At 36.2% G+C, this 16,049-nt stretch overlaps 1 protein-coding gene across 2 annotated transcripts in view; it reads left to right on the top strand.

Annotated features, from left to right (window-relative positions):
* The window catches only part of NBEAL1 (neurobeachin like 1), an 81,681-nt gene that overhangs the window by 25,705 nt on the left and 39,927 nt on the right, over positions 1-16,049 (top strand). The window contains exons 7-17 of one of the 2 annotated variants that reach the window (XM_035571946.2): positions 1,361-1,443; positions 2,602-2,687; positions 3,397-3,703; positions 4,669-4,775; positions 7,763-7,849; positions 9,276-9,359; positions 10,865-10,963; positions 11,067-11,647; positions 13,159-13,291; positions 13,951-14,070; positions 15,379-15,682. In XM_035571946.2, coding sequence (XP_035427839.1) covers positions 1,361-1,443; positions 2,602-2,687; positions 3,397-3,703; positions 4,669-4,775; positions 7,763-7,849; positions 9,276-9,359; positions 10,865-10,963; positions 11,067-11,647; positions 13,159-13,291; positions 13,951-14,070; positions 15,379-15,682 — 1,991 coding nt within the window. The remainder of the gene's footprint in view (positions 1-1,360; positions 1,444-2,601; positions 2,688-3,396; positions 3,704-4,668; positions 4,776-7,762; positions 7,850-9,275; positions 9,360-10,864; positions 10,964-11,066; positions 11,648-13,158; positions 13,292-13,950; positions 14,071-15,378; positions 15,683-16,049) is intronic. The other variant, XM_050711716.1, reaches the window with a different exon arrangement.

The raw sequence follows: 16,049 nt of genomic DNA, 5'->3' as shown, positions 1-16,049 counted from the left end.
CTAGCCTTGTAAAATGTAGGGTCCCTTTTCACAGCTTACATTCTGTAGAACTGGGCTGCATTTGTGCGACAAGTCACTTCTGACTCCACACGTACAGAGTGGAGATCATACAGAGTGATGTACCTTGGTTGCTGGGGTTTCTTTGTAGCTGGCAACATGTAGTATGTTATAACACTTCATGGACTGCAGGTTTTAGGAGAAGGTCCTTCACAGTAGAGTCATGATCATAGAGTTTTTTTCCAACCTGAATGATTCTATGACTAACTAGTCCAACGTTTAATCTAGCACTATTTAGTACTAGGTTAGATAAAACAAGTAATACTAAAGCTAGTAATACTGTCTTTTTTTTTTTTTTTTTTTTCCCCACAACAGCTTGAATTGCTGTTCACGAAGTTTTAAGGAGAATGTAAGGATCACAACTTCTGGTATTTTTGTGCAAAATGAGTATTTTTCTCTTTTAGAACAAAGTACAGATTGACACCAGTTCTCATGTATGGCCTGACAAAGTACTGCTAAGCTGTTTTCAGATGTAGCATAGGTAATGCCAGCACATCTCATGTTATATTAGGGAGAATATAAGTACTCAAAAACATTGACTTCGCATTCAATGAAGGTACAGAATATTACAATGAATCAGTATAACCACATTGTAGAAAAGTGTTATATTTTCTGAAACTGGATGTGGTTTAGGTACATTTCAAAGATTACATGTATTTTCTGACAGTTTAGAGGTTTTTTTTTTTTAATGAGGTTATATATCTCACATTTTGTTTTGAATTTGTTTGTAACTGACCAATGTGAAGCTCTTTCCATTGCTTTTTCCTTTCAAAAATTTGCTCACTTCTCAAAACTGTTGGAACAAGGAAGCCAGAGGGAAAGGGGTAGGTGAAAGCAGTTGAATTACAGCAAAAGAAATTTTTGAAGATCACAGTATAAATACGTTGCATCTTTGAAAAGAAGTTTATAAGTGTATTGGTAGAATTAATTCCCTTTAATTTGTTCTCCCTACCTCTCATAATGAACTCATAATAATGTTTTGTCCCCGTTTCAAATTGCATGGTTAAGAACTTTGGCAGTTCAGCTGATGACTTAGTTACAATAAGCAAAGACTAAATAGGACTTGATGTTGTTTTTTTTTTTTGTTTTTGACCAAACAATATAGTAAAACAGTACATTTTTCAAAAGAGTGGAACAGTAAACTCATGGTTAGCTGTGAATCATTTTTTCAGGGTGAAATACTTTTTACTATTTTTAGGACCTGCAGGCAAAACTTTTGATTTTTGGCAGGATTCTCTATGATGAAGTCATAAAGTAATAAATTACAAACAAAGTGTCATATCTTTTTTAAATGTAATTTCAGACGTATCCTAAGTACAGTTGAAAAGAGCAGACAGAAGTATAAACCGGCTTCTCTCACGGTTGAGTTTGTCCCTTTCTTTTATCGTAAGTATTATCAGCAGCATGTTTGAAAATGTTCATCTTTGAAGGAGTGAAGTTAGCAATTCTAAGTTCCATTCCCCAAAGATGGTCTGATAAATATAAAAGCGTCTTGCTTTCTGAGGCTGAATGAATTGAGTTGCTTTTTCTTGCTTTTTGCTCTGGGCAGCACCATCTTGCCATCTGTACTTGTCTTTGAAAGCCTGGCTTTTTTTTTTTCGGGCTTCTTTCAGTGCCTACTGTGGTTTAATAGGGTTGATTCTGTGAATTCTCAACTTTTCCATTTATTTAAATTGTTGAGCATGTGCTTAGGACCTTACTACCATGGCAGTACTAAAAATTTTTTCTGGTCTACTCAAGCTCATGATTTTCCACATTCGACTAATGATTTTAATTTGTCTCAAGCTCCCCAAAAGATTCAGAGGCTATAAAGTCAAGGAAGTAGTGGGCTTTGTTTCCTTTCAAGACCAGGTTTTAAAAATAACTGTGCAATTTTCTTTTAAAAGAAGACTTATACTTTCAGTATATATAGAAATATTTCTTACTGGTAACTCGTAATTGTCTTAAAAGTTACATTATTATTTTAATGAATATGGAATTCTTACATTTTCAATTTCTGTTTTTTGTTTGGAATCTCAGTTTTTAGAAACCCAAGTCATTACTATTTTTATCTTAGAAGTTACTAATGTTTTACAATGGGTAATTCCAAATAAAACAATCCTTCCTGGTTTCAGTTGCAGCTACTATGAGTGTTGTGTTAGCGTATCCTCACTGCTTTGTGTATTAGCATGTCCTCAACAGTAAATAGCCCTCAAAAAAAGGGGCTTATTTTCCATTTTGGTGCAGTTGCTGTACCTCTGTAGGTCTGTCAGGCTTCCTGAAACACGTTTTATGCGAGTTGAAGCTTTGGCTCTGTGAATTGCTGATAAATGTAGTGTTGTCATGTTCTTCTGATAATGCTGAAACGGGTGCATTTGTGTCTGTGACTTACGTGAAAAAAGTGGAGATTATATAGTTGAATTTTAAGTTTGCATGGTGACAAGGAGCAGGGGAGCTTATTTCTTATTATTCCTGTTTTTTTGAGAGGTGGGGGGGAACAAAAACTTTGTATAATTTGTGTGACCAAAATAAGGAAGCCTTGTACTTTTTATTTATTCCAATCAGAATGCTTTCAAGAAAGTGAACATCTCAAGGAAAGCCTGAAATGTTGCCTGCTACATCTCTTTGGAGCTATTGTGGCTGGTGGTCAGGTAAGGATGTTCTAAATTTTTTTCAGCTGCTGAAGTCTTCAACCTCCTTTTCATTGTTAAAAGCTTATACATACCCCCATAATCAAGAAGAATTTGCTCACTATGAATTAGTTGTTAATCTTGTGAAATGTGAGGCCATTCTGTGCAATAGTATCTAAATGATAAAAGCTAGGTTCTTTTTTCAAATAGCAGTTGGTATCTATAACTACATGTTCATAAGAACTTACTATAATATTTTTGTATCATAAAAAAATATATTACTTTGCAGGTAGAAAGTTTAGTTATAAAGACGTAAATTTTATATCATCACATGGAATACATCTAGCTTATTTCCTTGTGCGTTTCAGTAGGAGGTGCAGGGAGTTGGTGTGAAAACACAGGCCTAAAATGAAGTTTCAAATTAAAGTTTATGTAATACTAGGAGGTTATCAAGGCTACTTTATAAGCATTTTGACATCAGTTTAAATAAGGTTTCCTTTTTCCTTTAAGTATTCTCTTTTGAAAAAGAAGGCCTAGTTAAGTGGACAAGACGGGTCACATTTCATCTGTAGCCATCAATGTAATCCAAGCAGAAAGTTTCATATTTACCTAACAATTACAGTGCATAAATTACACACAATATCACGTTGTATGATTGAGGTATTTTCAAACCAGCAGTTTCCATTTGAGTTGTTTTTCATCCTTAATTTTTTTTCCCCATGGGTTTCAGAGGAATGCTCTTCAAGCAGTATCTCCCGCTACCATGGAAGTCTTGATGCGTGTTTTAGCAGACTGTGACAACTGGGATGATGGGAGTCCTGAGGAAGTGAGCAGAAAGGCAGAGCTTACTCTGAAGTGCCTGACAGAAGTTGTCCATATCCTTCTTACCAGCAGTTCTGACCAGCGGCAAGTGGAGACCAGTACAATATTGGAGAACTATTTCAAGCTGCTTAATTCAGACCATTCAGCTTTACCTAATTCAAGGCGATGTAGGCAGTGGGAGAGCAGGTTCATAGCTCTACAGATCCAAATGCTGAGTGAGTAACCAATCGTGCAGTTCCTTTAAACTTCTCTTAATAACTCAGAAACAAGTAATGATTCAATCACAATACTAATATAACTGGATGCTCTACAAATAAATGTTTACTTTGCTATGCAACTGAAAAATTTCAAACGTTTCTTCTTCTTGATGTTACTTTAGACATACTCTATTTCACATTCATATTTAACCAGAGTGTCAAGGTTCATGGACTGCCAGTCTCTGTTGAAATTTTTTTTGCTAGGCAACAGCTGATGGTCTTCATAACTGCAGAGTAAGGAGGGTCTGTTAAAAAAAAATACCCACGTGATGTCCATTTTGTGATAGTTTGCTTTTCAAATGGCATTACTATAAACACTGGCCAGAGATGATGGTCTTAAACAGTTGGTACTAAGTCATTAGAGGATTAATAAGATAAGCATTCAGGATTTGTGTTCTTTTATTTTTTCCTCTCTCCACTTTGTTGTTCAGAGTGGCAAGTATAAGTATAGCTATTTCCTTCCCCAAAACTTCCAAGAAAACTGGAGTAGTATTAAGGCAACAAATGCTAACAATGAAAAGCTGCTGTAGAATACAGAGAAACTGCTTGATGAGGAAGCTAGTATTTCTGTGCTTTAAAAAAAAAAAAGACATGCTGGTTAGGTACTTACAAATGGCAGTCTTTAAACAGAGCCCCAGAACAATCCAAGATATTATGTAGATGAATTTTTCTCCAGATATGGTAGGTTATGTGATTTTTTTATAGTGTCAAAATGTGTAGCTTCTAGTGCTCTGTGCTTAAAATGTACATATCTTTTGATCAAAGAATATATGACGTATAGTTTGTTGTAAAACTTTTTCACGTTTATTATGTACCATTTCTGATTGTGTTCCAAAGGTAACAGATAAAAAAAAAAAAAAAAAAAGCTTAATGGATTTGGGAAGTATTTTGTTTTTGATGGCAGTTCTGTTTTAATTTTGTAGATACCATCACAGCCATGTTAGACTGCACAGATAGGCCTGTTCTGCAGGCAATTTTCCTTAACAGTAACTGCTTTGAGCATCTCATTCGACTGTTGCAGAACTGCAAGGTAAATTTTCCCTTATCTGTGTTTTTTAACAAAACCAGTTTTGTAATGTTGCAGTTAAATTAATTACATTTATATACTCCTTCTAAATAAGATGTGATCTTTATAGTGTCTACATGCTGGAAGTAAAACTTTGGTTTGGTTAGAGCCATAAATACTGTGAAAGATCTGAAAGATCTAAGTTGGTCTAATCATTTTTTGCTAATGAAGTAGATTTCTTGTTTGTCTTATTAAAAATATTTATTTTGAGTTCTTCTGAGCAAAAAGACCTTTATAGGCACTGCTCAAGCTGTTAGAAATGTTCTTAGATTTGTTCTTCTCCTACATAGAGTCTAGTGTTTACAAAAATGTTTATTAATCTCAATCCCAGATGGGATCCCAGAATTTGCAAGCCAGTGTCTTCCACTGATTCCTCTGTAGATTTCATTTCCCTCTTCATATTCAGCAATGTATGAAAAAACTGTTTGGATTATGATTTAACTGTACTTACAGTCAGTGGCAGAATGCTAATTTACTTGAAATGTTTTTAACAGTGTTTGTGTTTTTTGTTTGTTTTTCATCTTTTGCTGAAAACAGTTTTTTACCTTTCCATTCTCCTACTGTGTTTGGGTATCTGTGCCTATTTTTATACTGACCTTGTACTCTGTAAGAAACTTCTTTCCTAGTTTCTTCTTAAATCATCAAGCAGTGAAACATTTACCTGTTCATGGAGATTCTGGCTTTGTTCCTGCTTTCATGTAAACAAGTGGGATTTATAATTTAGGAAAGCAGGAATGCTTGCTTTTTTTCTTGATTGTTCCTTTCATTTCTACTCTGCCTGTATGTCTGTCATAAGATAGGCATTTTGGAGTTTTTATCCTGTGATAGTCTTACATGCTACTGTGATGAATTGGGTATCAATGCTGCCAGGTTACTACATAGTATTTTTATAAACTTTTTTTAGTGAAAATATCCCCAAGGATGATAAATGGGAAGGGGGGTGGATGTGGGAAAGATGTTTTATTTTCCAGTGTATCTCTACACTGTTTGAACATCAAATGGCAAAGATGAATTTAGTATTGGAATTAGGATTTCCCCTTGTTACTGGAGGAAGAAGACCCTATTTCTAGATTTTAATTTTTTTTCTTCCCTGCGCATGAAGATCTTGCTACTGGATTCGTTAGCAAGCTGTGTAAAACACAGTTCTGCAGCTCTGTGTCAGATAGCAGGAGAGTCCAGACACAGATATGAAACTCAGGAATCTATTGGATCTTCAGCAGATTTGAAGAGAGAGAAACTTTCATGGAAAGGAAAGGAGGGTTAAAGAAAATCCATACCACTGTTTCTGCTATAGGTATCTCAACTTGAGGTATTCAAGCCCATACTTCTAGCCATACTTTAAAATCATTTGCTGTTCATCAGTCTTCTAAAATTTAAATCTTTTTTTCCCACATTTGCTGGTTTTAAGCCTTATGGACAAATTGTTTTCCCTTAACTATGCTCTAGGATTAGAGATCAGCATAAGAGCTTTTCAAAATTACTCAGTTAAGTTTTGGTGATCTGAATGTCACCTTTTGCCTGTGATATCCAAGAAGAGGGACTGTATTTTAAGAGGTATCAGAAGGGACTCATTCTATCCTAAGACGTTTAACTAGTTGCTCGTAGGTCCTAAATATTTTCTCTTTGATTAAATTCTCTTGGAGATCAGACTATGGGCAAAGCACAGTTACCTCTAGCAGTATGCCTGGTTGAAAACGTGTGATTATTGTTTGAACAGTTTTTACATAGAAGACTTTTGACATGTATTGTCAGAATTAAAGTAACCCATCTGAAAAAATTGTCTTTTTTTGCATGTCTGCATTTCCTTTTGTTTAATGTCCTTATTTGCACTTGTTAATGCTATAACCCTCTGAGATGTATTGTAGTAATTCTGAAGTATTAAGTGCTCTTGACTGTCATGTACTTTTGAAACTGACTTGTATTTCTATGTGCTTTCACGCCTACGTAAGTCAAAGTAGTATCTCGAGTGTCTTCCTTTTGTTTACCCTTTTTTATGGAAGCTGATTTCCTAGGTTGCTCCTCTATGGAGAGAATGCCTAGTAGGTAATGGAAGAAAATGTATGAGGAAAAAATGGGGAATGCTTAGTGTTTACCCACTGAAGGAAAGTGGTTTTTTTTTTTTGGTGGTTGTTGTTTGTTTTGTTTTTAAAAGGTTTTTAAAAACATTTTGATCGTGGAATATTTAACACATCTCTTTAGAATGTAAAAACAGAAGAGAGGTTTTAGTCCTGATTAGATTATGACTGACCTATACACACACAGTGACTGCAGTGGATTATGAAGATACTTGAGTGAGTTTTAAACTTGCAAATTCAGGTGGAGAGGGGAGGAATCTATCTGCTATACACAGAGCAGTTTATACTGAAAATCCATTATAGGTATATGTTTTATTTACAACTTGTCAGATCCTTAAAATAAAAGCAGAGATTTTTTACCTGTCTTCCTGTCCTGACGCTTATGTGCCTCAGAAATTCTACTGCTGTTGCTGTTTGACAATTTAAATATTTTGTCTAGATATCTTCAGCCTTCATCTAGGATGAGACATAAGTGGGCACCAGTGAGGCACCTGTATCCATTTCTTTGCCGAAGTTCCATTGTTGTCTTTATTTCTTAAAAGTAAATTTTCATCATGTTGCGTACAGTAAATGAAATCAGTTGCTAAGCTGTTGACCACTGTTAACTTCTAGATAGGTCTGTTTCCTTGTCTTAGTGATTACATACTTTCATCTAATTCTGGAAAAAAAAGTGCAGTTAGTGTCCAGCAAAAATACAGTGTAATCTTCAGTGTTCTAAGAATTAACAGAAGACTAATGTTAATGGAGGGTTGCATCTCACCAGTGTGAGAACTCACTTGTATGTTAAACACAAATCCAGGGCAGCCTCCGCAGGTTTGGCTGGAGGTAACTGTTTAATGCAATTATTTCCATTATTCTTGTCTCTGTTTCTAACAGCTGTTTTTAAATGCTAACAATAAAGTGGCAGACAAGAGTGAAAAAGACCTTGCCAACAAATTACTGACAGAAATGAATGAGGACCAGGTACCTACCTAATCTGTATTTTGCTTCAGTTGAGGTTGAGACACAAAGACAGGAAAATTGGTTCCTGTGCTTCACCTTAATGATCCTCTTTAAGCCTTTCGCAGCAATCCTTGTGTTGCTGCAGCCATCAGTATTTTCTGTCTGTGGAAAGTAATTTTCCTGATTGAATTCAACTTCAGTTTTATTTATCTGCTTCACGTTGCAGATATTTCAATAAATTGAGCATCAGTTATGCATTTTTAAAAGGTGAAGTACATGAATGGAATCTAAATTCTATCAACCTGGTGGTGATTTTTTTCCTTCCCTTTCCTCTTTTTTGCTTCTTTGTCTCAGCACTGTGGTGTTTTGGATTCTGGGGCCTTGTTTGTGAATCTCAGTGGTTGTATTTGATGTCCTGATTCTGTGCTTGTCATCAAGAACAGATGTTCACAAAACAATGGACAGGCTGAATCAGGGAGGTAGGAATAGCCTGTTGCTTTAATTTTCCCATAATGTTGTGGAAAGTACCAGATGGAAATTGTTATATTAATTTTGTAGTAGAATAATTTATTCCGATGAAAAATGTAAGGATGCTAAGTACAAAGTGTGGTAATCCACAAATGGCGATTCTAACTAATGCGTTTGGCTTTTTTAGAAACTCAGTGCAAGACTAACTGCATGTAAATGTTTCTTCACATCTAACGGTTTCTTCACATCTAACGGATTCTTGACACTTCATTTTCAAAATATTTCTGATATGCAGTTTAATATTTCAGGGATAATGAAACTGAGTATGTTTGCACAGTTTTGCTCTAGGTTCACTGATGGACATGAGATGGTGCTATGATTTTTTTGACCTTAAAACAAGAATAGAGATACCACCATAAACAAAAATTAGAGGGAAAAAGAAACAGCAAAAAAAGATCACTTGAAATGGGAAACGGAGATGTTAAGCAGTGAGATGAGGATATGGATGAGGAAGCCACCTTACTGTTCTGGTGTGACTAATCTCTTATAATTTGTGTGTGGGTTCCATTGGTATATAGGGACTTAGATGTTAAATAAAACACTTTGTATGAAATGCACATACCTGATGGATTGTCAAGCAGCACACACACACCTTAGAAGAAACTTCTTAATTTGTTTTCCTCCCTCCCTCTTGAGGTTGTCCATTAGCCGCATGAGGAAAACCTGTTTGTCCATCAGAATATTTGCAGTGCAATGAGTTTTGTGAATGCTTCTCTCTTCCTCCTGAAGTACTGTCTATTGTTAATACAATCTTTCTTGTAGGCGGTGGGGGTTATGAAATCTTTATTGGTGGGGAGATGATTTTTGGAGCATGTTAGTAAACTCTTGGTTTTCATCCTGGCAGGAGGGCATGGTATAGATTTTGGAATAGAATGGTCTTTGCACAGTTGTATGTAACTTCTGTACCTGCTACTTTCAGGTGTTTCAGGGACACCTAGACTGCTTGGCGGTATCAACCATTCAAGCCCTCACAGCAGTAATGCTCAAGTCTCCAGCTGCTAAGGTAACGGTACATATGCAGAGGTCTACTTGCAATAGACCTCCTGATGTTGTCTCCAGTTAGCATTTTTATTGAAAAATTCTTGATAAGGGCTCTTGCTAATTAAGATGAGCAACTTGTGTCTGCTAATTTCTGCCAGATAGGAGCAGCTGATTGGCATCCCTTATCTTTTTATTTGTTTCTAATGGCTGGATTCTGAGATATCTTGATATCAAAACTGGAAAAATGGAGCACTAATGGTATTTGGAGCTTTTGCAAAGGGAGTACATCATTACTTGTCCCATGAATATCTGGGATAGAATTAATGAGTATTTGCAGAATATAGCTTCAGGCAGGAGTATGTGTCGTAGCTTTATCGGGTCTTTAATCCAGGACCATACTGCTGTCTAAATGGTGGTCTTGCCATTACCCTGCCTTTCCTTTGTAGTTACTCTTGTGGTTAAATAAATAGATAGGCAATGGTTAGTTTGTGAATCTGACTGGAAGCTGAGGCTGCAGAGAAGTGGATTTATTTTTAGATTGCTTAGTCTGTTAGATTCACCTTGTTGAATGATTCTTGGCACAGGGAAAGGGGTATGACTACACAGTGCAGGCCAAAGAAAGAGCGGAAATCACCTGATTTGGTTGCTACTTGCAGTACAGTCTGAGTGAGAAATGACAAGGTAGTAAATTAGGCTCCTCCAAAGCGTAACTCAGAGTACTCATATCTCCACTGTCTCTGGGAAGCCTGGGAAAAGTTGTATGGTGGGGTTGGGAACTGACTAATTCACAAAGGTCACTAAACTTTTCACCTGTGCTTCCACTGCAGCATATATTTTTTTCGTTGCATATTTGCTTAAGCAATTGTATCGTTTCTGCTGGCAGACTCATCCATCTGTTTTAATTTCAGTGTAGAATACAGTGGGGAGAAGAATATGCATTTTGTATGATGTTACCTGTTTACTAAGTTAAAAAAAAAAAAAAAAAAAAAAAAGGTACTACATTTTGGATTTTGCAGCTTGATTTATTTTTTCTTTCACGTAAAAGTGATTCATTTTTCACGAAAACTTTCCTGGAACACTTTTCTAATTTTTGAAGTGTTTAGGATGGGTGACTTTTAATCAAGCTGGTCTAGGAAAATCTTTCACCCCAAAAATATCTGGATACTTAAAATTCTCAACATAACCACTCTATTTCATGCTGTAGTTTGTGTTTAAAAAATAAGGCTATTGGTATTTTGTGATAGACTTAACATTTTGAGTATACCAAAGCAATTATATTTTTGTATAGGTAATTACTAAAATGTAATTTTGATCTTTTATTTTTCTGCATGCTGCAGTGAAATCCTTCTTTCTTGCAGCATGCTAGGTATAGTAAAATGGGCTTATTAACAGAAGGATTTCTAGCCTGTAAAATATTATTCTTGCATCCTAATAATTTTGTATCTAATATTGTGTTAAACTTGTTGCAGTAGAAGAACAATTTGTGTCCCTTTCATTTTTTATTGAGACTTAGATTTTTATCCTCAGGAGGTCTTCAAGGAGAGAATTGGTTATGCACATATATATGAGGTACTAAAATCGCTGGGTCAACCCTCACGGGAATTACTAGAAGAACTCATGAATATGGTGAGATATGCTTTCTTAGAATGCTGTCTAAAATGCTTATGTCTCTTCAGCAGTACTTCTATTTTTATTGTATTTCATATCTGATTTTTCTGCTGTTTTTCAGGCTGTTGAAGGTGACCACATGGCTGTTGGGATATTAGGCATTAGTAATGTCCAGCCATTATTGCTGCTTATCCAGTGGCTTCCAGAGCTAGAGTCACATGACCTGCAGATTTTCATCTCAAATTGGTTGAGGCAGATCTGCTGTATTAACAGACAGAGTCGTGCCACGTGTGTCAATGCAAACATGGTCATCCGTATCATTGAGACATTAAATTCCCATTCTGCACTCCACTGTACTTGTGCAGAGAACCTGATTGCCCTTCTGGGCTCTTTGGGGAGCCAGTCAATGGGATCAGAAGAATTGCTTCAGCTAATACGGCTCCTGAGGACTGAGGAAGCAAGGCGGGCTCACCCTTACGTTGTTCCAGTGATGCGAGCCATTCTGGCAATGGCCCGGAAGCAAGGCATGGCAAGTGCCTTGCAGTATTTCAACTTGTATCACAGTATGGCAGGAATTGCAGTTCCATCAATTCAGAAGTGGCCGGGCTCTGCGTTTTCTTTCAGTGCTTGGCTCTGCCTTGACCAGGACCAGGTGGACCCTAGCACAACTAGCAAAAACGGCAAGCGGAAGCAACTCTATAGGTATGGTTACCGTAATGACTTCAGCAGCATAAATCTAGGTCATCTGTTCCCTGTGGCACATGGCACCCTATTACATGCCGTACTTATTCTCTTCTTCATAGTATGCAGTATATAGCACTTAGTTTGGTTAGTTTGTGAAAGGGAGCAATATCATTTGTCACCACAGCCAGGCTGTGTTAAGAAATAAGCATGTAGTTTCTCAATTACACTGCTTTCTTATCTGTAGTTCTTGTCTGCAGTTTCATTATCCACAACTCTGAATCATGTTTTTAAGGTACATAGCTTAGAAACAACAGCAACAACAAAACACCCCCAAATGGTCTTCCCCCTGTTTTCTACAAAGACAGTGGAATCCGTTTCATATGAGAGAGCAACGAAAAGGGCACCTTCATCAGTTTAAATAGTAGACATTGGCATGGTTTGTTCTTGATAGTTATAAGTGTGGGTTAACTATCTGGGTACAAATGTTTAATAGGAACGTCAGGAGTATTTATATAGCAGAGCCCTGATGAAGGGTGCCACCTGATGAACTGTCATAACACTGTTTCCAGTTTGTCAGTGTGTTCCACTGAAGATCTTAAATAGACTGTGGTCCTAGAAAACCACGGTGGAATTACACTACAAAGTTTAAAAAAAAAAAAAAAAAAAAAAATTAAGTCTACTTACAGCTTCTTTTCTATGTGATGCTGCTATACCAATAACTGGCTGTTTGTATATCATTTTATGTACAATTTTGAAGAAATTATGCCAGATATTTCAAGCTCTGTATAATTTCAGTACAGAATCTGTAGCTTCATTATAGGGCAATATTGATGTGTTTTTGTTATAGGGCACTGATATTGTCAGTAATGAACTTACATATTCTGTATTGAAATTAATACAAAGAAATATTTAAAATTCCAGTGTCAGCTTAAAATGCTAAACACATAATTGAATTAAAATCATTAAAAATTTATTTAACTGCTAAATTTTATGGTGTTTAGTTGTAAGACAGCTTACATCTGCTGAGATTCTGTATAATATTCATGACACTTTTGTGTTTAATATTGATAGATATCTGACAGTACTGTAAATAATGCCTTTGCCTGGAATTACAGGCTTTGATAGCACTTCACAATTTATATTTTTCGTATTCAAGCACTTAAAAAAATAAAGATTTCTCAAGACAAGCCTATGCTTGCAGGGCTTGTTTATAGATAGCTGCTGACAGCTGATCTTCATTATACTGAGTGAAATAAGGTATATAACAATGACTACACTTATTTTGCATTAAGGTTCTTGCTGATAGATAATCACGTGTTAAGAAAAAAAAATCCTTAAACAACACTTCCCTTCCTTGTAGTTCTGTGTCTTGTTCTTTGGAACAAAAGTGATAACTAGTCAAATAGTAAATAAGTGAGCAGCGACAAACAGCTTGAGTTGCTTCTCTCCTAATGAAAATACTGTTAGGCGACTTACAATAGGTTTGATGAAGTAAGTCCTTGACTGTGTGTTTTGTTGTCTTTCTATAGCTTTTTTACGGGAAGCGGTATGGGTTTTGAAGCCTTTATTACGTGCTCTGGGGTATTGGTGGTTGCAGTTTGCACAAAGAGGGAATATACGACAGTGATGCTTCCAGACCACTGTTTTTTTGACTCGCTCTGGGTAAGATTTGATACTGAAAAACACTGTTTAGGACAGTACTGTTAGCTCAGAAGTCACAAGTTTGTGGGTTTTTTGGTGGTTTTATAAAAGGTCTATAAGGTCTATTTTTATCATACTTAGTTTTGATCTTATGCAAATAATTAAACTCAAATAATACAAGCACTTTCCACATATATTAGTGGTTGATTAAAAAAAATTATGACTATATTGTTATGACCATTGTTATTGATAAGCTGATGATTAGCAATGTTTTTTATAGAGGTGTGGGTTTTTTTTAATGGAGTTTTTTTAACGTGCAGATTTTTTATATTGAATTAAAACAAGCATATTGGCTGTGGTGCTGAGTGCACACTACTGTGTTTAAGCCTTGCCTTTTTCTATTCCCATATTTAAGGACTGATGTGCATTATCATGTAAGAGCTATACCTCTTTTCTTCCAAAAACCTGTTAAAAAGTAAACTACTTGAAAATGGAAGCAGTTGACAGCTGGTGTTATCTTCTTGTTTATACTTTGGATTTATTTTCCAAAGCAGTTTCTTAAATGTTTTCCTCACCAGATTAGTAGGGATGAAGTTAAATAGTTCTGTACAGTCACTTCTGTGATTCTGTCATTTTCATGCAGTACTTTTTAATAATGTTTTAATTATTTTATTAACCAGCACAACATAACTATTGTACACATGCCTGGAAAGAGGCCCTTTGGTCAGAGCCTTGTATACATCTATGTCAATGGACAGCAGAAGATCTCTGCTCCACTTCGATTCCCTGCCATGAATGAAGTAAGTTCACCTTCTGTGTCATTCTCCTGTCCTGATGAACTCTCATAGAAGAATGAGAACATAATTGGCCTCTTTTTAATATGGAATTTGAGTAAGAGTTTATGATAGTTTAGCGTATTGCTAATAAGTTTATGTTCAACTTTGGTCAGTGTCCGGAACATCAAATTGGTGAGTATGTATAACTAACCAATAAGTAATGCTTGTGTAGTCATCTCAGTTTAAAAACAAAACTAAAAAAGAATTTACCTTGGTTAGATGGGGGGGGGAGCGGGGGTGTTGTCAGACATACTGACATAATTTATGATGAATAGTCACCTCTGCAAGTAGGATTAGTGTGGTAGTGCTCACTGAGAAATATTCTCTTTTTTCCATCAGTCACTCATTTGTATTTTCTGTGTGTCCCCATAATATAGGCTAGTCTTGCACCTGCTTTGTTAGCTGGATAAGCAGCGTGCGTGCAGCTAATCTAACTTAAAATTTTAAAATGTGTATGTATTTAACCTGAAAACACAGTAGCCATCAAAATGAGTACATAGCATGTTCAATTTTCTTTGAAAGCATTGTCCATTCTTTGTGTGGAACAAATCATTTTTAAACCGGGGTACAATACTGACCATTCTTCTACTTTTTCTAAGTCCTCATTTGATATTTAAGTATTGTGACAAATTTTAGTAAACATTTAAATTGGACATAGTCATGGTAAAATCAGTACAACATTAAAGAATGACAAGTAAATGTTATTTCTATTGCAAGATAAAACTCTGGATTTTGTCTCAGTTGTAGAATAAGCACTATAAGTAAGGTAGCTAAATGTTAGGCAGGTAAGCCTCCCCGTGAGAGCATCTCTTTGAGTGGAGTAACTGGTACGAGAAGAATACAGTAGCACATATGCTGGGGCTAGTATTTTCAAATATAATCCAGAAGAATATATCCAAAGAATATATCCAAATATAATCCAGAAGAGGAATGTCTACCAGGGTATCTTACCAGGGTGCCATCCTTCCTGGCTCTGCTCCTGCCAGCTTTTTTTGTTACGCAACAGCTGAGGTTACCAAATTTGCTTTTGATTGTAGAAGGAGCATTCTGCTGTTATGGAGAGTGCATGCTCTTTTTCTACTGTGCTGGATTACTGATTCTCCAGGAAATGCCAGAACTTGCTACGCTTGATATAAGTTATTTAGTTCAGGTTTGCCAGAGAGAGTCTTCAGATTTGCTTTGTAAACTGTTGGGGTGGGGGGGAGAAGGAGCTTAGATTTACAGTCTCTCTCTTTTTTTTTTTTTTTTTTTTTTCCATGCCTGACTCTCCAGCCTTTTACTTCTTGCTGCATTGGTTCAGCTGGCCAAAGAACAACAACTCCTCCTCCATCTCAGATACCAGACCCACCTTTTTCCTCCCCTATCATGCCCCATCGTACGTCACTTGGGGGCATTCTGTCTCCAGGAAGTTGGGGTGGAATGCTTGCAAAACCGGAGCTCATCACCAAGATGATCTCAGCAGGGACTCAGGATAGTGAATGGGGATGTCCAACATCTTTGGAGGGACACCTTGGATCAGTTATCATCTTTCATGAAGCACTGCAACCCCCTCAGGTGAAAGCATTGTATTTAGCAGGTAAGCGGTGATTGTACTCGTTTTAGTGGAACAAAATCGGTGAGTTATGGAAGTATCACACTGAGCTTTGCTCTATACATACACATAATGATGAAGTGAAAATCCAGAAGAGTTGCAGAGCTAACCTAAACGGGTTATCGAAGAGGGACTTACAACATATAAGCTCAAAACGGAATTCTAAGTATTTTTAGTTTTATTTGAAATGTTAGGTTTACTGAAGCTCATCTATTTATATGTACAGACCTGCCAAAATTAAAAATTGTATGTAATATGTTCACTGTTAAGTTCTTAATATTTCCTACTATTTGCCTACATGTGTGTTTACAGTTGAGACTCTTTAAAGTATTGCTGTTGTTAAACCATTGAG

This window comes from Cygnus atratus, chromosome 6, assembly GCF_013377495.2.
Source record: "Cygnus atratus isolate AKBS03 ecotype Queensland, Australia chromosome 6, CAtr_DNAZoo_HiC_assembly, whole genome shotgun sequence".
Classification (NCBI taxonomy): Eukaryota; Metazoa; Chordata; class Aves; order Anseriformes; family Anatidae; genus Cygnus; species Cygnus atratus.
This window is presented reverse-complemented; position numbering and strand designations above follow the sequence as displayed.